The 20,721-nt window shown below is 47.8% G+C and overlaps 2 protein-coding genes across 3 annotated transcripts; one reads left to right on the top strand and one right to left on the bottom strand.

Annotated features, from left to right (window-relative positions):
• The first annotated feature begins 504 nt into the window (after positions 1-504).
• Positions 505-7,278, top strand: MAT2A (methionine adenosyltransferase 2A). Its single transcript, XM_065890763.1, has 9 exons — positions 505-715; positions 2,956-3,033; positions 3,129-3,251; positions 3,546-3,658; positions 3,746-3,889; positions 4,069-4,287; positions 4,502-4,684; positions 4,837-4,970; positions 5,644-7,278. The coding sequence occupies exons 1-9, from the start codon at positions 625-627 to the stop codon at positions 5,744-5,746; spliced, it is 1,188 nt and encodes a 395-aa protein (XP_065746835.1). The 5' UTR covers positions 505-624; the 3' UTR covers positions 5,747-7,278.
• A 2,524-nt stretch (positions 7,279-9,802) lies between these two features.
• Positions 9,803-20,721, bottom strand: GGCX (gamma-glutamyl carboxylase). 2 transcript variants are annotated; one of them, XM_065890749.1, is made up of 15 exons: positions 20,618-20,721; positions 20,054-20,224; positions 18,773-18,931; positions 18,281-18,446; positions 16,529-16,607; positions 15,997-16,103; positions 14,965-15,128; positions 14,351-14,616; positions 14,071-14,202; positions 13,531-13,682; positions 12,920-13,089; positions 12,576-12,706; positions 11,809-11,956; positions 11,440-11,635; positions 9,803-11,001 (listed from the first exon to the last, which is right to left on the bottom strand). In XM_065890749.1, the coding sequence occupies exons 1-15, from the start codon at positions 20,658-20,660 to the stop codon at positions 10,809-10,811; spliced, it is 2,277 nt and encodes a 758-aa protein (XP_065746821.1). In that variant the 5' UTR covers positions 20,661-20,721; the 3' UTR covers positions 9,803-10,808. The 2 variants fall into 2 exon arrangements, with proteins under 2 accessions (XP_065746821.1, XP_065746822.1); XM_065890750.1 differs by lacking the exon at positions 20,054-20,224 and having other exon boundaries at positions 10,737-11,001; positions 20,618-20,660.

The raw sequence follows: 20,721 nt of genomic DNA, 5'->3' as shown, positions 1-20,721 counted from the left end.
TCACGTGGCTGTGGGCCACTGGCTCCCTGTCACCCGGGCATCCCCAGGCAGGGCAGCCGGAAAGACCCTCGGGGAGAGCCAGAGGACAAAACCCCCGACGATTCCCGCCGCCCCCGCTGGGGGACGCGACCTAGCGGCCAGGTAGCCCGGCCAACGGTCGGAAGGGAGGTGCCATTGTCACAGCACAGGGGAGCAGGCCCATAAAGCCCTTGTCTCTCTTCCTTCCACGTCGAACACGGAAGCATACAACGACCCAGTATATTGCCTTTCCCCTCACCCCTTATTAGTGCTTAAGATGGCGAATATTCGCAAGAGGGGCGCGTTACCTCCGCTCCCTTCCCCCTGCCTGGCAGAATGGTTCGGTCGAGCTCCCCTCGGTGGACCGCCCCTTCCCCTCCCCCGTCCCCGCGCGAGTGGCGCATTGGCGCGCGGCGCCGAGGGGCGGGGCCCGAGCCGGGCGCGCGCGGGCGCCGTGTATAAATAGTAGGCCGCGCTGCCCGGCGCCTCGTTTGCTCCGCGCCGCCCGCTCGAGCTGACAGGATCGCGGTCTTTTGCTAGCGCGTTTCGCACTTGTCGGCTCGCCGCTTTTTCTCCTCAACGCCACTTTCACTCACCGCCACCACCATGAACGGGCAGCTCAACGGCTTCCACGACGCGTTCATCGAGGAGGGCACGTTCCTCTTCACCTCCGAGTCTGTGGGGGAAGGCCACCCAGGTGAGGTGACGGGGCCTGGAGCGAAGCGAGGGGCGGGGCGCGGGGTCAGGACTGGCCGGCAGAATCCGCCGGCAGCAGTGCCCAAGCCGGTGGCCCTCTCCCGGCTGCTAGTGGAAAGAGCGGCGGCCGCGCGCCTTCCTCGTGGCGCCGCCGCTGCCGAGCGCGTGGCCGCCGCCCCCCCTTCCTCTCTCCTCCCCTCCCATCCGGCCGCGCGGCCCGGCATGCGGAAGATTCCAGAAAACGAGAAGGGCGGGGGCCGTGGCCGCTCGTGTTCTAGCCGGGGAGGGCACTATTTCCTTCTCCCCGCCCTGCGGTCCGAGCCACCTCGAGTGGGCGGCCCGCCTCGCGTGCTCGCGTCCGGCCCGCGAGAGCGCGCGCCCCGCATTGCAGCCTCAACCACGTGTTTGCCGCATGTGGCTTCTGGGCGAGGGAGCCGGCTGGTTTGCAGAGCGTGGCCCGGGCCACCGGGCCTCCGCTCTTCCCGTTAATTCTTTGGCTACACTGAAGAATACGACATGCCCTTAGCCGGTATATGGCCTCGCGTCAAGGTGACAGCCTCCAACTAAATATAGTGCTTGTCGGAGGAGGCATTCCTTATTTGGATCGTGCGTGAAAAGGATAGGAAGCATGAATTAAGTGTATGGCGCCATTGCGTTGGGGCTGACTGTTAGGCAAGGTTTTTACTCCATATATCATCCTCCGGGCTTTGTCCACCGGTCCGCCATTATGGCGATCAATTTACACGTGAACGAATGAAGCTATTTCAAGGAACTTTCGAACCCAGCCTGAAAACCTCACCTAGTGAAGGTCGTTATTCTACCAGACGGGTCCAGCCCTTTCTTGGGATGACCACAATGACAGATGCCTCGTCTGTTGGTGTAAGGATCCATTTCCCTCTAGCAAGCTTACTGTGCCTATGATGAAATCCCACGAGCAACCTAGTGGTAGAGGAGAGGACAAACCCCGAGATCCTGATGAGTGAAGGTCAGGTGTGGTGTGGGTGGTTTTGTTTGTTTTCCCCCAGCGCTGAGAACTGCACTGTGTATTTGAAGCGCCTTTTATTAACTTAAAGCTGCAGGCATTTGTAAATGTTTAGATTGTCCTGGGCCTCTGACTGGACTGCGGTACACATCTTGCTTAAGTTTTTTTTGGATGGTTATAGAAAATTTAGGAAAGTGATATTCGGGGTTTTTTTCTGTTCTCCTGATTTTTAATAGAGGGCAGTACAGTGAGGGGAAGATCAGCAAGGATTCAGAATACATTTGGGGATTTTCCAGTCTATTCGGCTCTTGTTCCTGGATTACTCTTAACACAAAATCAAATGGTTGCCGTTTTATTCCCTTTGTTCATGAAGTGTCGTTGCTGTCATCATTTAACTCTGACTTTATTTCTCACTGCCCTAATTGGCGTTCCTTAGAATCAGGGAGAGATTGATAAACGGTTCACCTTTCTGGTTGGTTAGATTTATAATAAAAAATTTAAGTTCGGGGGATAAAATGTAAGTACCATTGCCTTTGAAAATTAATGCTGTGAAGGTAAATGTTCCTTGCTTTGCTTTTGAATGGAAGATAAAACACTTTCTACTTACTTCCATTTAATCAGTCTCCATTGTGTGGCTATCCTGTTTAACAATAGAAATTGGTTTTGCCTAGGAACTTAATTTTTCAAAATGTCTGATATACTTTAAAGATGGGACTGAAGTCCTTGTAAAGGTGTAAAGTGCATATACTGCAATGAGCTTAAATGTACTAAACATGCTGGGTGTTCTGCTGGCTTATCTGAATTGGTGATCTGTGGTACAGCTATATGAAGAACAAGGTGTCAAGTTAGGAAACATGTAGCACTATATCCAGCATTTATTCTTCAGGGAAATGGTTTCTGCGAAAGCAGTATAGCAGTTAAGATCTCCATACTTGGAATGTCGCTGAAAATGTACACTTGAAAATGGTTAAATTGGTAAATTTTATGCTATATAGGTTTTGCCACAATTTTGGTGGGGGGAGGGTGCCCTGCCAAGCGGCCTTCAGGATCTTAGTTCCCTGACCAAGGATTGAACCCATGCCCCCTGCAGTGGAAGCACGAAGTCCTAACCACTGGACTGCCAGGGAATTCCTGCCACAGTTTTTTTAAAAGAAAACACAGAGATCTTCCCAGCTGTAGTTACAGGGGAAGGGGGCATGACATACATGACATTATCAGTGAATTAAAGAAATTAAGCCAGGAATTTTTTTCTTCCCCAGATAAGATTTGTGACCAGATTAGTGATGCTGTTCTTGATGCCCACCTTCAGCAGGACCCTGATGCCAAAGTGGCTTGTGGTAGGTTCAGAACACTGCTTTATCACCTGATGAAAAGGTAGCATGAAAATTACTTCATAAAAGTGATGTTTGACTGTGAACCTCTCTTTTACTAGAAACTGTTGCTAAAACTGGAATGATCCTTCTTGCTGGGGAAATTACATCCAGAGCTGCTGTTGACTACCAGAAAGTGGTTCGTGAAACCATTAAACACATTGGATATGATGATTCTTCCAAAGGTGTGTTTTAATGAGTGGGCTTTCTAACCTCATTTTTCCAGGTATTTTTCTTTCGGTCCTCTCTAGCTATATCTTCTAGGGTGTTCCTGGGAATATTTAATTCTACTTGTATATTTTTAGTGTTTTTGTTCCAGCCCTATTCTTTAAAAGTACTAAGTTTTAGGTATATTTGATTTCTCTAGCAGCATTTAGAATTCCAGATAATTTTAAAATGACAAATTTACTTTGTCGTAAATACAAAGTATTGCTATGGTCCTTTAAAAACAAACCAAAAAAACATCATTTTGTTTATAGGGTTTGACTACAAGACTTGTAACGTGCTAGTGGCCTTGGAGCAACAGTCACCAGATATTGCTCAAGGTGTTCATCTTGATCGGAATGAGGAAGACATTGGTGCAGGAGACCAGGTATCTTGGTAGACATCTATTTGCATCTCTTCTAACATTAAATTCTAAAGCTTGGATTGATTGCATTGGTAACTTTTCCTTTTTTAGGGTTTGATGTTTGGTTATGCCACTGATGAAACAGAGGAATGTATGCCATTAACCATTGTCTTAGCACACAAGCTCAATGCCAAACTGGCTGAACTACGCCGGAACGGCACTTTGCCTTGGTTACGCCCAGATTCTAAAACTCAAGTAAGTGACGAGTGTCAAAACTACACACATGACATTGGCACAGGACTTCAGTAAGGTGTTTTGATTAAAGCTAAGAGAAGAATATGGTTTGTTCTCTGTATTGTAATGTAGGGTAGAGAGTCAGGAACAAAGCTATTGTTTAATAGATTGATGTTCTGATGATCTGTTTCGCTTTCAAGGTGACTGTGCAGTATATGCAGGACCGAGGTGCTGTGCTTCCCATCAGAGTCCACACAATTGTTATATCTGTTCAGCATGATGAAGAAGTTTGTCTAGATGAGATGAGGGATGCCCTAAAGGAGAAAGTCATCAAAGCCGTTGTACCTGCAAAGTATCTTGATGAGGATACAATCTATCATCTACAGCCAAGTGGCAGATTTGTTATTGGTGGGCCTCAGGTAAGGTCTTACAATGTCAATTCAGTTGCTTTTTTGGGTCTTCTGTTACTTGCTAAAATTTGGCTACTTCCACCTTTTTCCTAGGGTTTTTGAAGCCTGCCTGTGCCTCTTCTGAGGATATTTGCCAAGTGATATTGAATAACCATTTAACAAGCCTGATCTAGAACCACTGGAAAGGATTAGGCATAAAGTAACTTAAATCCTATGATTTCAGGGTGATGCTGGTTTGACTGGCCGGAAAATCATTGTGGACACTTACGGTGGTTGGGGAGCTCATGGAGGAGGTGCCTTTTCAGGAAAGGATTATACCAAGGTGGACCGTTCAGCTGCTTATGCTGCTCGTTGGGTGGCAAAATCCCTTGTTAAAGGAGGTCTGTGCAGAAGGGTTCTTGTTCAGGTATATACTTCTATATAACTGGGTTGACTAAAAGGCATGTAAGCGGGAGGGCATTTAGCAGTTATCTACTTAATCTTTTTTTGATACCAGTGTATTACACAAGTATGTGGGTCTTTTGATCACTGACTCTTACGACATTTAAATTCTTTTAGGTCTCTTATGCTATTGGAGTATCTCATCCATTGTCTATCTCCATTTTCCATTATGGCACCTCTCAGAAGAGTGAGAGAGAGCTATTAGAGATTGTGAAGAAGAATTTTGACCTCCGCCCTGGGGTCATTGTCAGGTAAAGATGGTAAAGACTATTGCTAGTGAAAAACATTGAGGGTGTGGGTGTGTATGTATATATACTTGATATATTCAAATCTGAGAAAGTGAAGGTGTGAAGGAAGACTGGAGTGGTGGGGAAACATGGTAATTCCTAGAATGTGTTGATGTCATTTTTAAATTGCCATCAGTAAAGGCCTAAAATATTAGGAAACTCTAAAATGACACTGCTGCATGGCTTAGACTAACCGCCCTAGAAAGTCCTCCACATTTGATATAGGCTTTGTGCTCCTGTTACCTAAGGGATGTTTACTTAAAAGAAGTTTTAGTACAGATGAATGGGCATGGCTGTTACAAAGAAAATAACCATGGTAGGGTGTGGGCATGGGACCTCGGTAAGTATTCCATGATTTTAGATGAGCTTTTGACACTTGAAATGTCTCAGAATAATGACAAGTTTTCATATTTGTTGAGCCAGGGACGGAAAAACAAGAACTATAGTTACTAATAAGGACTGTGCAAGGAGTTTGGACACCAGGGAAGTAACAAACACTTTTGCCACAAACTTCTTTCCTAGCATACCCCAGAGAACTGAACTCATTTGCCAGAAGTCTTGAAAATGAGTCTTGCTGATTGTTTTGCTTTAATTTAATTGAATGCTACATATTAAGTTACGGACTTGTATATTCCAGGGATCTGGATCTGAAGAAGCCAATTTATCAGAGGACTGCAGCCTATGGCCACTTTGGTAGGGACAGCTTCCCATGGGAAGTGCCCAAAAAGCTTAAATATTGAAAGTGTTAGCCTTTTTTCCCCAGACTTGTTGGCGTAGGCTACAGAGAAGCCTTCAAGCTCTGAGGGAAAGGGCCCTTCTTCCTAAATTTTCCTGTCCTCTTTCAGCTCCTGATCAGTTGCAGTCACTCTAGTCAATGACATGAATTTTAGCTTGTGTGGGGGACTGTAAGTTGGGCTTGCTATTCTGTCCCTAGGTGTTTTGTTCACCGTTATAATGAATTTAGTGAGCATAGGTGATCCATGTAACTGCCTAGAAACAAACCAACAGCACTGTAGTAAACAATGCTTTGAAATTGAACCTTTGTGCCCTATCACCCAACCTTCTAAAATCCTAATTGCATTGACTTTCCCACCAAATGCTGAAAATGTCCTTGTAACGTGCACGTAAAGTACTTGTAGTTCCATTATAGCCTCTGTCTGGCAATGCCACAGCCCTGTCAGCATGAATTTGTAATGTCTTGAGCTCTATTATGAATGTGAAGCCTTCCCTTATCCTCCCTTTAACTTGATCCATTTCTAATTATGTAGCTCTTTGTCAGGGAGTGTTCTCTATCCAATCATTCTTGCATGTAACGCAAGTTCCAGTTGGAGCTCTAGCCTGACATGAGAAAGGAAAAAAAAAAGGCAGTTACCATTAAACCATCTCCCTGGTGCTTATGCTCTTAATTGCCATCTCTTAAACAGCACCAAATCAAAATCTCTCCACTTTTCAGCTGTCTTTTGGAGGACGTACGTAATAAGGTTTTTATTTAGTAAATCAATCCTATGCATGGTTTCAGCACTAGCCAAACCACCAACTCCTAGCTCTAGAAAAACAGGCACTTGGCACCCTTGTGATGTCATACAAAGAAGTCACAGGGCTGTACCTGAGGGTCTGTAGGTTGCACACTTTGGTACCAGATAACTTTTTTTTTCTTTATAAGAAAGACTGAGCACTCCACACTGCACAATAAGTCCTCCCAGGGTTTTAACTTTGTTTTGTTTTCAAAACCAGGTCCAATGAGCTTTCTGAACAGCTGGTGTAGCTACAGAGAAACCAGCTTCCTTCAGAGAGCAGTGCTTTTGGCGGGGAGGAGGAAATCCCTTCATACTTGAACATTTTCTAATTGCTTATTTATTGTATTCTGGGGTATGGCGTAAGTACAGAGAAGCCATCACCTCAGATGGCAGCTTTTAAAATTTTTTTTTTTTTTTTTTTTTTTTTTTCCTCAACACCATGATTCCTTTAACATGTTTCCAGCATTCCCAGGTAGGCCAAGGTGTCCTACAGAAAAACCTTGGGTTAGACCTACAGGGGTTCTGGCTGGTGTTAACAGAAGGGAGGGCAGAGCTGGTGCAGCTGGCCATGGAGAAAGCTGACTTGGCTGGTGTGGTACAGAGAAGCCAGCTTGTTTACATGCTTATTCCATGACTGCTTGCCCTAAGCAGAAAGTGCCTTTCAGCATCTATTTTTGGAGGTTTATTACGTATGTCTGGTTCTCAATTCCAACAGTTTAATGAAGATCTAAATAAAATGCTAGGTTCTACCTTAACCTGTGTCCATTATTCTTTTAAAGTGTTTTGGTATGAATATGAATTGAACATACTTTTTAACCCTGAGTAATCGTAATCCCACCCATGGTTTAGGGAAATCACTTCAATCCTGACTGCAGGCAGTTTGTAAATCATATCCCTTGCACTAAGGAAGTTCAAGGTTTTTGTTTTGTTTTGTTTTGTTTTTTGCGGTACGCGGGCCATTCACTGTTCTGGCCTCTCGTGTTGCGGAACGTGGGCTCCGGACACACAGGCTCAGCGGCCATGGCTCACGGGCCCAGCCGCTCCGAGGCATGTGGGATCTTCCCAAACCGGGGCACGAACCCACGTTCCCTGCATCGGCAAGCAGACTCTCAACCACTGCGCCACCAGGGAAGCCTGGAAGTTCAAGGTTTGATCTCAGTTTGTCTAGCACTGCCTTTTTTGGCCAATACACTGGGCAAAATTCACAGCTCCTTATTACAGCAGCCAGTTCTATACCATCAGCAGTGTTTTAAATTATCTAAGGTTAAGGGCATAAAAACCATTAACGTGAGTGTAATGTGGAAGGAGTGATAATGTTCACTCTAGAAAATTTAAACCAATTTTCATCTTTTTGAAAATGTAGAAAGTTTATTTAATGCCTTAAGTTTCCCGTTTATATAAACAGGTGTTAAAGGCTGCAAGTTACATGTTCAGTACATACTACAGTTTGAAAAGGGTTTTTAAACAGTGGTGAGAGAAAAGCTTATTCTAAAATTGTAGAAGGTTCATCAGCCAGAGCTTGGACCATCCTTCCTTGAGCCTAGCAGCCACTTGGCACATGTTCATACCAGCACGTATGAGATCAAGTGGCTCAAACACTTCACTGTGCTCTGCTGTAGCAGACGTGAGGCCCAAGGAATGCTTGTACCTGGTTGCCTGAAGGCTTAGAAGTTTAGAAACATTTGGGAGGGAAGGCAAGGTTAAATCTTCTGACCTGCTCTGAAACTTGAGAAGTTCAACTTTGCATGACATTGAAAAACTCCAGAAAAAGTTTCAAGAAGCCTTTAGATCACTGCACTGCTATCTGAAGATAAGTTAACCATCTTGACCAAATGGGATGAGAATGAGTACATGCCTGTAGGCTGGCTGGTGAAGCGATACCAGAGAGAACTGCTTTGAGGTTCGGTTCAATATTTACTAGGATGACCCCTGCTTTCAAGGAGTTTGCAGACTAAAGAGAGTGACCTTCAAGGTGGCTTGTCCTCTACCTAGCTGTGGGGTGGAGGTGAGGATTAACCAGCCGAGGGAGGAGAGTAGAAGCAAAGGCATGAAACAGCAAGGGGTGAAGTGATTACAGCTGAGAATCAAAAGCATAAAGTGTTAATAGAAGAAAATGTCCTGTTTCATGTTTAAGTTGAAAATCATACTTTTCTAGAGTTTCAAGGGGGATGACCCTGGTCAGGGACAGAAGATCTAAATGCTCGGGGTAGGATGCAAAGCCTTCTGGCGAAAAGGACATTAATTACCAGGGCCTGAATACTGAAATCTGAATGACCCAGATTTTCACCAGTGAACAGCTTTTCTTAACCAGTATTAGACTAGCACCTTTCTTCATCCCACCCCAACATTTTCATTTGGAAAATGAGACAGACTGGAGGAAAGCAGCATCCTTGCCTGTATTAAGAAAGATACTTTTTGCAGGAGTTTCCTGAAGTGAAGAAGAGTTTTTTTTTTGTTTTTTTTTAACCAAGTAAAAAGGAGGGTGTGGGCAGCAGTTGCGGGAAAGGACATGGTGCCAAGGTGTATCGTGTCGCTGAGATCTGCAAAAGGACTGAAAACCATTGTTTCCCCCACATTGGTGCAAGATGCCCTGTGGCACAGCCATCACTGACGCACAAAATGCCTTGTATGAATCAGAGGGACTTACTGCCAGGCCCCACTTGGCCTCAGCTGGGTGCCCTTATTCAGGCCCAACCTGCACAACTACATGGCAGCCCTGCTCTGGTCTATCCCTAACTGGATTCCAGTATAAAGGCTGAAAGAACAGAGGTGGTAGAGATGAATTCAATAGGTCCAAGAAGTAGGAGGCAGAATTAATGGGACTTGAAATCTTAAGAAATGTGAGGAAAAGAGGAGTCAAGGCTGATGACTCACAGATGGCTTGGTTAAAACAAAAAACAGTTGCCATTCACTAATAAAGGAGACGCAAGTCTGAGTTGGGGATGAATGCAAGTTCTGTTTATGACAGTTTGAAAGCTCTGTAGGATATCCAGCTGGAGCTAGCTAGCTAGATACACAGGTCTAAGGCACAGGAAAGAAAACCTAAGCAGCAGCATCACTGGAAACCACGGAGTAGACATAATCACCCCAGGTGTGTCCAGTGAAAAGGCAGCTGCCTAGGAAAGAACCCTGAGACTGGGTGGAGTGGAGCATGCAGAGAAGCCTGAAAACAGATGCGATCCTTTATCAAAGTTACTGGGACTGCCCGTCTACTGACGTCTTTGCCCGGAAGACCATGAGCTCCCAAGCAGGGCCTGTTTTTTGTTTGTCTTTTTCTTCTCAATTACTCTATGCATTCTAACTTCCTAGCCCAGGGCCAGGCCTTTGAATTTTCACAGAATTGAGGATCCTCCTAAATCACATCCAAACTTTCTACATCCAAAGTCTACAAAGTGACTGTCAACATTCCCTAATCCCTCACCACGTTTGGTTAAATCTTACTTTACATCACCTCCTGCTCATTAAAGGCTAGAATAATGCTAAATACTAAGCTTATTTGTAGATAAGTACCACTACTAATCACCTAAATTTCGTTATTTGTTTAACTTTTGCTATTCTAACTATGCTCATGACTGCTACTGAAAAACTGGCTGTATAAATAATAGGAACAAAGAAGGAACCAAAATTGCAGTGAAGAGAAAATTATTCTCTGTGCATCTGAAACCTGATCACCATCCTAATCATACTTTATAATTGGACAAATTTTAAGCTACGTTATTTCAGAATTATTGTCAAGGATTCTGAAAACTACAAGCAGCAGGGTGCAGGACCTTTAAGTCAAAACAGACTTGAGGTTCAAACCATCAGTCCATCCCTTATTAGGTATATGTCTTATGAGCAAATTATATTACCTCTGCCTCAGTTTCCCCAACCATAAAATAGGGCTTATGGCCGTTAAGGACTAAACGTAATAATGCTGGAACAGTGCTTCACACAGTGCCTAGCATATGGCAAGCACTTGAGAACAGCCAGCTATTATTTTCATCGTGGAACATTAAATCTCTTTCACCAAGGAGCCAGTCACTTTAAACCTGATCCTTACCCTTTCATCCTAGAAAGACATTTTCACGTTGTTTTTTAACTTCCCAGGCCCCTCAACCTTGGATTGATAAATCTTATCCTTGCTTTACTTCCTTGGTTCCTCTAATCTATCATCTCTGAATTTATCAGAGCTATGGATAAGGAAGAAAATGTAAAAAAAATCTGAATTTTTCAGATGTTCACTGCATAGGTAATGGTCTTGTAACTGGCTGCTCCTATATCGGTACCCAACATCTGGCCTCCCTCAGAACTCTGAGTGGACAGTGTCAGCATTCGGCTCAGAAGGATTAGGATTTGAAGAATCTGTGTTTGAAGGACTCGGCTCCCCAACTGGCTCAAAGGGTCGCAAGTTCGCATAAGTCACCTCTTGGGCCAGCTGCTCCAGGGAAGGGCGGCCTAATACCAGATTTCGAAGTGAGATACAAGTCATCAGAAAGCTGAAAAAGAGGGAAAAAGCCAGCAATCCAAACTCCTGTTTCAACATAGTATGCATTCCAGCCAAAGCCCTTAGGGGACACCTGGTCCTACTCCCTCACCCAGGCATAAATGAGACTCTCCCCTCAAGCACCCCAACATCCCAGTTGGAAAGGCACCCCACTCCTTATACAGTCTGGTAGAGGACTCCAGGGTGGGGTAGGAATAACCCACAGGGAGGCCGGAGAAAACCTGAGGCAGAACAAGACGGCGGCCATCAGACACCACTTACTCTCCCATTCAATCAGGGAGAGGAGAATGGAGAGGACAAAAGGGAGGAATTTAGCACTGGATTGTCCTTTCCTGGGAAACAGTCCCTACTGTTACCCTCACCAGAGAAAAGTTACTCAGCCTGCAAACGTCTGATGGCAAAGACACGTACTGCTGTGGGTAAAACTTACCTGCGGCGAAAGACATAGAGCTTTCGCAGCAAGAAGCGGAGGAGTCGCTCGTGGAAAGGGGCATTTCGCCGGCGTTCGATCTCCTGGAGCCTTTGCTGGCGTCTAAGAAAGGTCTGAACCAGTGGTGTTGGCTCAGGGCCCCCTTTGACTTCCCCTTCCAGCAGAGGTTGCAGCTCTGGAGGCAGAGGCTCTGTTTCTGCCCGAAAGAGGGCAAAAAGAGGAATCACTGAGAGAGAGAGAGCATTCTCTCTCCTAGAACTCCCCTTTCCCCAGCTAGACGCTTCAAGTTCATTCTTTAACGGCTAGATCCTCACTCACAACACTGACTTGTAAAGCGGGCTATCTCAGCCCAAATCTTCATATACTCACCACTTCCATTCTCCACCTTCTCTTTCAATTCTTGCAGGTATGCCAGGTCTTGCTCCAGTGCAAGCTCTGTAGTGTTGACATAGATGTACATGTAGCAGGAAGGACTGGGTGACATTGTATACACCTTATGATACTCACCAGCAGGCAACTGAAAAGAGGGGGAAGAAACAGATCTCTTTCACCCTCTAGCCTTTCCCTAGCCAGCCTATGGCCTCCCTACACTGTACCCCGGCCCAGACATCTTTTTTCTTGTGTGCTGGAGTCCAAAGGAACTGACCTCTAGAACCCTGAATGAGGCTATTCACAGCCCCCCTGGGGCCCTTGCTTTTTGAGCTCCCACTGCGTTATTGTCATGTTAAAGTATTTTGAGTCTGTAATAAATCAACTCTACTAGTCTAAACTTTTATACCATTGTTTTTTTCTGTCGTTTTTGTTTTATTTTTCTAATATTTATTTATCTATTTGGCTGCATCGGGTCTTAGTTGCAGCACGCGGGACCTTTATTGTGGCACGCAGGCTTCTCTCTAGTTGTGGCGCACGGGCTCCAGGGCGCATGGGCTCAGTAGTTGCGGCACACGGGCTCTCTAGTTGTGGCGTGGGCTCAGTAGTTGTGGCGCAGGTGGGCTTAGTTGCCCCACAGCATGTGGGATCTTAGTTCCCCAACCAGGGATCGTACCCACGTCCCCTGCATTGGAAGGTGGGTTCTTAACCACTGGACCACCAGGGAAGTGGTGGTCCCTCTACCACTGTTAATTCAAGCAAAATACCTGCATTTTTTCTCCCTCCTGAAGAGTCTGGTTCTTCTGTTCTGCCACCAGCTCCACAGTTACCTCTCCCTGCAGCAGCTGGATGCTAGTGTTGCCCAGGTCTTCGCTCACAAAGTTCTCCAGGTGCAGCCCTGTCGGGCAAAAGTTCCCCAACCCACCCCATGGTGGAGTGAACTCACCCCCAGCCGGAACAGAGAAATCACACCTTCACCAACACCCCCCACCTCGGGTTTCAAAAACTTTCCTCCCACCAGGAGAGGCCCCTCCTCACTCCATCACACGCCATATCCCTGGCCAACGAAGCCAAGAGGGAGACAGCAAAGCCTCCTTGCTCTCCTCCGTACCAGGGAAATCTGCGATGAAGACCACCTCAGTGTGGTTGTCCAGGCTGCTCTTGATTTCCTGTAGTTTGGTTCTCCAGGGAGACAGGTCCATCAGTAGCGGCTGCAGCCAAGGTGTACGCTGGAAGGGGGACCAGGTAGCCTGCACGATGTCCACACGAGGGTCAAAAATCCTTAGGAAAGAAAACCATGTTCTAAGGAAGCCAGAGCCACCTATGCACTGGCATCTCCGGTTCTGTTCTTTTCATCACTGTTCCCAGATAGAGGAAACAGGGTTTTTCAGAAAGAAGAAATGGCCTACGTCAGCATGTTATGGCCAGTTTGGGACAGAGAGAGGAGGGGAAAGAGATTCTGCAGCACTGGGAAGAGTGGGAGTTAGTGGCCACCTGACAAGAGCTGTGATAACAGCTTCGAAAAGAATAAGTGCATTACCTTTTCTTCAGGATGATGGTGCCCCCTGCTGGAAGCAATCAGCTATGCCCACAACCAGGTCAACAGGGACATGCACCTGAGGACAGCCTTTCAAGCAAGACAACACTGGGGAGCATGGGGTATTCATCTTGGCAGAAAGAGCTGGACTTCATTTCTCCCCCTTCTCTGCTCCCCTTGCCCACCTCTGCTGGAAGCGGTCATTGATGGAGACCCAGATATCAAAGTAGATCTGGGGCTCAGTGACATTGTACTTGGGAAGCAGGCGGCTCAGGCAAGTGGCATACTGCTTCAGCATGTCCGCATGATCCTTCCAACGCCGGCTCTGTGTGAATACCTGCCCCAAACCCCCACGTTAGTCCCACCTCATTGTTACGGAGCCTCTGGATAGGTCATGCAATGCCAACGGCACAGAGACACCCCTGCCTGCTGCCAGTTCTGACAGAGAAACAGCAACGACAACAAAACCACACAAAACTCGCGGGAAGAATTCCTCATTGCTGGGCTAGTGGTACTCACCTTTCCTAAATCTCATCTCAGTTCAGGGAAGTGAACGACATCGCACTATTTCAACCCCCACCAGAAAGCGCTCCATGGGGCTCCAGAGAAAGGGCAGAGTGGGCCCAAATGTGTTTTATTTCATAATTGTGTTTATGACCAAACCAGATCCCAAAGCTCAAGGGGGCCTCTGAAGGCCAGTAAATTGTCAGCATCAGACATCTCACCCCAGGGTTGAGGTAGCCCAGCTCGCCGGTGCGGCCATCACGGTAGGTGATCTTCACATGCTGGTGGGAGCGGGAGTGCACCATCATGTCCCAGGAATAGCCGTACAGCCCGTTTGTCCAGTTGTTATAGCCCTGAGGAGGCAGGGCAGCGGCAATCAGCTCGATGGTCCTCACGCTGACACCATCCTCCACCAAGAGAGGTCTGCAAGACCAGCCCCGTTCTCTCTCGGTTGCTGTCACCTCCACGGCTATCCAAGGTTAACCCCCAGCCCACACATACCTGGGTGAGGAAATGGGAATAGGGCAGGAAGAGCTGCTCCAGGAGGTAGAGCAGGGTGAAGGCGGCGCCCAGCCGATGGCGCAGCCCCGGCTTCTGACCACCTTTGGCCCGGCTCCTCTTATACACGCAGGAAGCACTGGGCTGGGGGGCAGTCCTGAGGGGCAGCAGTTCTTGCAGCCTTTTCGGGCAGTGAGCCACCAGCTTCCGAGGCCACTCGGGAGAGCAGAAGAGAGGGCTGCTGGCCAGCATGACGTAGGGGAACATACCTAGAAAAGCAGGGAGAAAACCAGCACGTCGGGAGTTTGCCCGAAGGAAAACGTGGGTAATCGCCTCAACCCTCTTCCCCTAGGCAGCCTTTCCCAGGTACTCCACTGATGATGAAAGAAGTTCTCAACTCCAGTCTATTTCTCCCCGGAGAAACTTACTACATAACGTACTTGCTGAGCCCGGAAGCCACCAGCCGCCTCCCTGTTTGTTTCCATCTCACAGAGACCGTACCGGCTCAGCTTGGCGCCCATCCCTGTCACCACCTCCCACTGCCACACGTGCCGCTGGCTTGTCCCTCCCCTTCACACCTGTGGTTTCCTATTTCCCACCAGACTACAGGAACTGACCAATGCTGAAGAGCTGGGAATTCATGCAGTGGAAGTAGGACACGAAGAGGAGGCCAATTGATCTTGAGGCATCAAAGAAGAGCAGGAAACCGGCAGAGAGGTCGAGCAGCAGTCCGCACCAGTGCACCACCAGCAGACTAGTCATCTCCTCAGACAATACAAATCTGCTGACACCAGGGTCAAAGGTCAGGCACCAGCACTCACGGCACACTCACAGCAGATGTACCTCTGCTACCCTGTCCTTGCTGCAGGATCCACCCCAGCAGGTGGGTGGAAGAACTCTGCACAAAGACATCCTCTGGTAGGGTTTTCCAACCCCTCTTTATTTCCACATACTTTAGGTGGCCATCTTTTTTCAACATACCCTATGTAATAAGCAAGAGTGCATCTCCGAGGGCACAATTTGATGGAGCAGTGTGTGTTGTGGCGGGCAGGTTCGTCGTGGAGGTTATACATGAGAAGAAACTGTAATAGGGGAACGCTTGGCTAACCATCATGGTGTCAAACTTTAGGAACTGGGAGATGACAGGAAAGAGGGAAAAGAACAAAGTAAAACAAGAAGAAAGAAGAAATGGGAGGAAGAGTGATGTCAGAGAGGAGCAGCTCTGTTTTGGAAAGAGTTGGCAACAATGGTATTGTCGGGGTAAGGGGCGCCGACTGCCCATCTGCTCCACACGCCGGCCAAGGAGTCCCGGCGAGAGGCTGGGGTGGCCACCCGAGGACAGAGGCACCACCACAGCAACTGCTGGGGCCACTGCATCACTCACCAAGCCACCTAGCCCTGGCGCTTTCCTTTCCTTTACTGCTTTTCCCTTTGTTTCCGCCCACACTGTAAGTCTCCCAGGGGCAGCTAGGCCTAGATCTTTTGCTACCATCAACTCTGCCTTCCGCAGAACAGGGAGGTGAGTGGACAGAGGGAAACACGTGCAAATTCAGGCAAAGTGGGAAGAGCAGCCGTGACTGCAAACCTGAGGGAGTCAAGTCCCCCACTCTGCACCTGGGCCACATGAGGCCTCTTGCCCTGCCGCTCACTTGAAGGGACTGAAGAGCCAGTGCCGGGACAGGTATTCCATGGAGTAGCCTTCCACCCAGTCTGCGTCCAGCTTTTTCACGCCCGCAATGAAGTACACAATGAAGATCTGCAAACACAAAACGAATGTTCAAAGTCAGAACCCTGTCCCCTACAGACAGTCACAAATCAGTTCTGATGCCAGTTCAGGGCCCAAGGGAGACTAGATCCATTCTTCCATTCACTCAACTAATATATCCACTCACCTGACATCCTACAGATGCCAGGCACAGTACTAGGCACCAAGGAAAGTCATAATGTTACTCTTTCCTCATGCGGATTCTAATCCAGCGGGAACAAAGCTCGGCTCTTTCTATGACAAGGTGAGAGACCCCAGAGATTAGGGGGTTGGAAATGGGAAAGCCAGCCCAGCTTTCCAGCAAGAGGGGGAAAAGAGAAGATCCAGGGAGGCAGAGCAGAGCGTAGTCAGGCAGTGGGACAGTCGTGCTGACAATGGCTGTTGAGAACACCTCCCCCTCTCCTGAAATCCTGTACCTGGCCACGCAGCACAGCATAGTTCCAAAGGGGCACGTGGGCGTTCCGCTTCCGGGCATTCAGCAGGCCGTCCACAGACCTGCAGCGAGGGGGAGAAGGATGGAGGACAGCTTCTTAGTCCAGTCCCATTTCTACCTTGGGACTGGTAGAAATGCTTTTTAAGTGTAATGCTCTCTCTATCCCAGGACGTCTCCCACACCTTCTCTGGTCCTCTGGGCTATTCTGAGGTCCTTTAGAATTATATGAGCATACTGCAACAACGACTATTTCAAGTCACAACAGAAATATTACTAGTGAGTTATAACAACAGAAAGTTCAGTGTTTACCATTCGTTTAGTTAGCAAATTAGTTTCTCCTAAAGAAATAGATTGGGAACAAGACTAAAATGCTAGAATATGGCTGAATGTGAAAAAGAACGAATTTGAGGCAACGTTTGAAAAGCTAAAGGTGTATGAAAATATATATAGTGCATTTAAAAACAAGTTTCAATTTCCAAGACAAACTGACACTTCATAGACATGGATGCTAGGATCTAGTGCCAGAGGGTACCTGCTAACAGCTTACCTAGGCTAAGAACTGATAAAACCAGGCTACTAAGATTAGATGTATTCTGGGGAGGCAGAAGCAAAGTAGGTTTTCAAGAAGACACAGAATGAGCAGAGAAGCCAGGAAAGGGGCAGCTTACACTTGTGGTCAAGAGCATGCGAGCCTGTAGTTAAGGAGACCTGGAGTCTCACTTACGCCTCTTACATGCTATGTGACCCTAGGCAAGTCCTTTACTTCTCTAAGCCTTAGTTTCTTCATCTATAAAATGGGAACAGCACTATGGACCTCATGGGGTTATAATGTGGAAAAATTAACAAGTGTTTAGCATAGTGCCTGGCCCGTGGAAAGCCTTCAGTAAGTGATGGATATTTTTTCAAACTGTGTAAAAGTCATAAAAATGAGACTTTTCAGGAGTATTCTGTCAAAAGTGCCTCTTTGTGATGACAGCTGGCCACTCTGAATGAATGTAAAGGTTTACAAAAGGAGTATCTGCATGTGTGTGTTGATGAAAGAAGTTTAATTAATGACTGATAAATCACCAACAAATCCAATGTTTGAGATTTTTTTCCCCCTATACTCATGTTACTGACAGCTCATACTCGCTTTTCACTTAATAATGGGAGAACCCTTAAAGGTCATCTGCCCTGCCACCCTGCCTCCAAATCCCTTCTCCATCTCCCCTGAGAGATGGTCACCTGAGCCAGAGGTCGAGGAGGGTTACCTCCTCCCGGGACAGCACTGCTCAGCAGCCCTGGTGGGCCCTCTCCTTCTGACATGACTCTGCCCCACAGCAACTTCTACTCTTGGCTCTAACTCTGCCCCTCTGGGCTCACACAGAGAAAGTCTGCTCCCTCTTCCACATGACCACCCTTGTAGTATCTGAAAACAGCTATGTCTGGCTTTACTCTTCTCTTCTTCTAAGAGGATTACAGGAAGTGGATAGATCAAGGCACCTGGAGAGATAGGGAAAGAGTGAAGAGGTGGGAATGGAGCCATTTTGCTTTTTTGTCACCCCAAGAGCCCCAACCTCATGGACCCTTCCCTCTCCCAAATCCATCCAAATCAAAGTGTCACCCTGTAACCACACTCTGCAACGCATGGCTGAAAATACGTTTGCTGGGACAAATTCTAGGACCTCACCGGGCCCCTATCTCTGGTAACCATCCTGACGCAGCCAACCCCTGCCTCTTTTCCCCAGACTCATACCAGTAGCGGTTTGCATCCATGAACGTCAGCTGAAAGGCCAACAAACCATACAGATAGGAGTGGTTGTTCCACGATGTCTTGTCCAGAAGAAACACATACCAGTATGGCAGCAGGAATAACACACAGCTTATCCGGTAGCGCAGGCCCAGCATCATGCCCAGTGCCCCTGGGATTTGTGGGGGAGAGGATTAAGAGGTCAGAGGGCCACTACAGGCCCAGCTCCCCTGGGACAGGCTGTGGGTAGGATTAGGAAAGGTCATCAGACATTTTATAACCGGGTGAAAATAAATTTCAATTAAATGTTATTTCAACATTTTAAACAGAGTTACGGGGTCACAGCTCAGATGACACACAGGTCAGCAGGATGAAATTATAAGTCACAGAGGAAGTGAAATAAGAAACCCGAGACCTTGGTCATTCACCAGCATGCTTTGTATTTCTGGGTTTTGGGTAGGCCAGTCAATACTCCCATCTCTCCTCAGTTTCCCTCACCCAGAAACATGATGGTATAGACCAGATACATCCAGTCAAGTGGCAGTGGCTGCAGGGCGTCCAGCAACGGGAAGCGGCACACCTCCAGCCCATCCAGGTATCTTCGGTCCAGGGAGCTGAGCCCTCGCTCCTGGGGAATGTCCAGCACCATCATCAGCCCTGAGAAGGCAGAGGGGGAGGGGGCCGTTAGGCCTTAGCAAAGCGAGCCGTGGAACACGCTGGAATACAGTCGAGCACACCCAGCTCCAGGGTCAGACTTCTTTCCAAACCCCGGAAAGAATTCATTCAACAATAATCACAGAGCGCCTACTCCGTGCTAGGCATTATGCCAGTTGTGTGATCTCAGACAGCCACCGCACCTCACCGAGCCAATTCCCCATTTGTGAAAGGGGGCTCATAATATTTTGCAGGGTTTCAGAGAAGATTAAATGAAAGAAGTGTACAAAATGTGATCAAAGCTGTTCAGGTTTTGATAGCAATATTTGTAAAGGTCTGTCCTACTGGCTACAGAAAGTGCTCTGGGGTGGTGCTCCTCAACCTCCTTTACTTCCTGGCACACCTGGCAGAGCAGTGTCTGGCCAGCACGCTGGGGCAAAGAGAAGGGGTACTCAGGCCAGGAAGGCATCTCCAGTTAAGGCAAGATTTCTCAACCCCAGGACTATTCAGTTTGGCCTGGTTAATTATTTGCTGGGAGGGCTACCGTGTGGTTCATAGGTCATGCAGCAGCATCCCTGGCTTCTGTGTAGATGCCAGTAACCACCTATTCCCTTCCCTCCCACCCCCAAGATGTGACAAATACAAATGTCTACAGACATTGCCAAATGTCCCCTGGAGAGCAAACTCACTCCCCGTTGACAAGCACAGAGATTAATATCTCAGCATATCTGTAACCCATTCCAAACATACATGCTGTGGCCTATGAGTTAGAAAGATCTGGATTAGGGAGTCACAGCCTAAATGTCTGCCCTGTCACCCCTGCCATTTCTCTAAAGTCTAGTCCTTAGCATACTTACTGGGCAACTTCATGCCACAAATAAAATGGGTTCCTGTTCCTCTACCTCTATATTTCCTATAGCCTCAGACCAAAGCATTTCTGGTCTCCAAACCCTAACCGGAGACAAAACTGGGTCACAACGACCTCTTCCAGGATATCAGTAACTTCAGTTCTTAGGAAAAGGAAGGTAAGTCCACTAAGCAAGTAAGTATCCAAGAAATGGACAAGGGACGATTGTCATTTTCCCACCCCCAACCACGCTGGCCCCTCCCAGAAACTGGACTTACCAAAGAGAAAACGGAAGACTGCCAGGCTTGCAGGATCTGTTGGTCTATTCAGCAGGGTCACCAGCTTCCCCCAGCTGGACACATCTGTCCACTCAAAACCCAAGAGCTTCCCCATTCGGCTGCCCTGACGGCGCCCTGAGGTCTGTCCAGCCTTATCTTTCTGTACTTTATCTGCAACCGATAATTGGAGAAAGTTGTGGGTGCGCGTATGGGAATGGAGATGCTTTAAAATAGGCTCCTCCTCAAATCACAGAAATCACAGGCCCAGGTCTTCTGCCTACCTGGATTCTCCCACTGATCTCCGACTACCCGAAACATCCCTGCAGTGCAGCCCCTCCTCCAGGATCCCCCAATGCCCCAGAACCTTTCTCAGACAGCAGCCCTCTAGCCGCAAAGCGTCCTGAATGTCATCACTACCCCGAAGCCGAAGACTGCAATCTCTCTCTACGGCTCCTTCCCATCGGAGGCTCCCTTCCCCAGGTCCCACAGGGAAGCCCTCCGGCCCCCACCCCTCTGAAACCCGCGCCCCTCTCTATCCGCCACAAGGCGGGGCTCTGACCCTACCTGAGTCGGGCGGAGACCGCGCAGACCGAGCAGACACCGCCATGGCCTCGGGGAGGTAGGTCGGCCACAGAGACAGCGTCCGAGTAGGTGGCGTCGCGAGGGAA

This window comes from Phocoena phocoena, chromosome 14 (genome assembly GCF_963924675.1).
Source record: "Phocoena phocoena chromosome 14, mPhoPho1.1, whole genome shotgun sequence".
NCBI classification, from domain to species: domain Eukaryota; kingdom Metazoa; phylum Chordata; class Mammalia; order Artiodactyla; family Phocoenidae; genus Phocoena; species Phocoena phocoena.
Note: the sequence above shows the minus strand (reverse complement) of the source record. Positions and strands in the feature narration are given on the sequence as shown.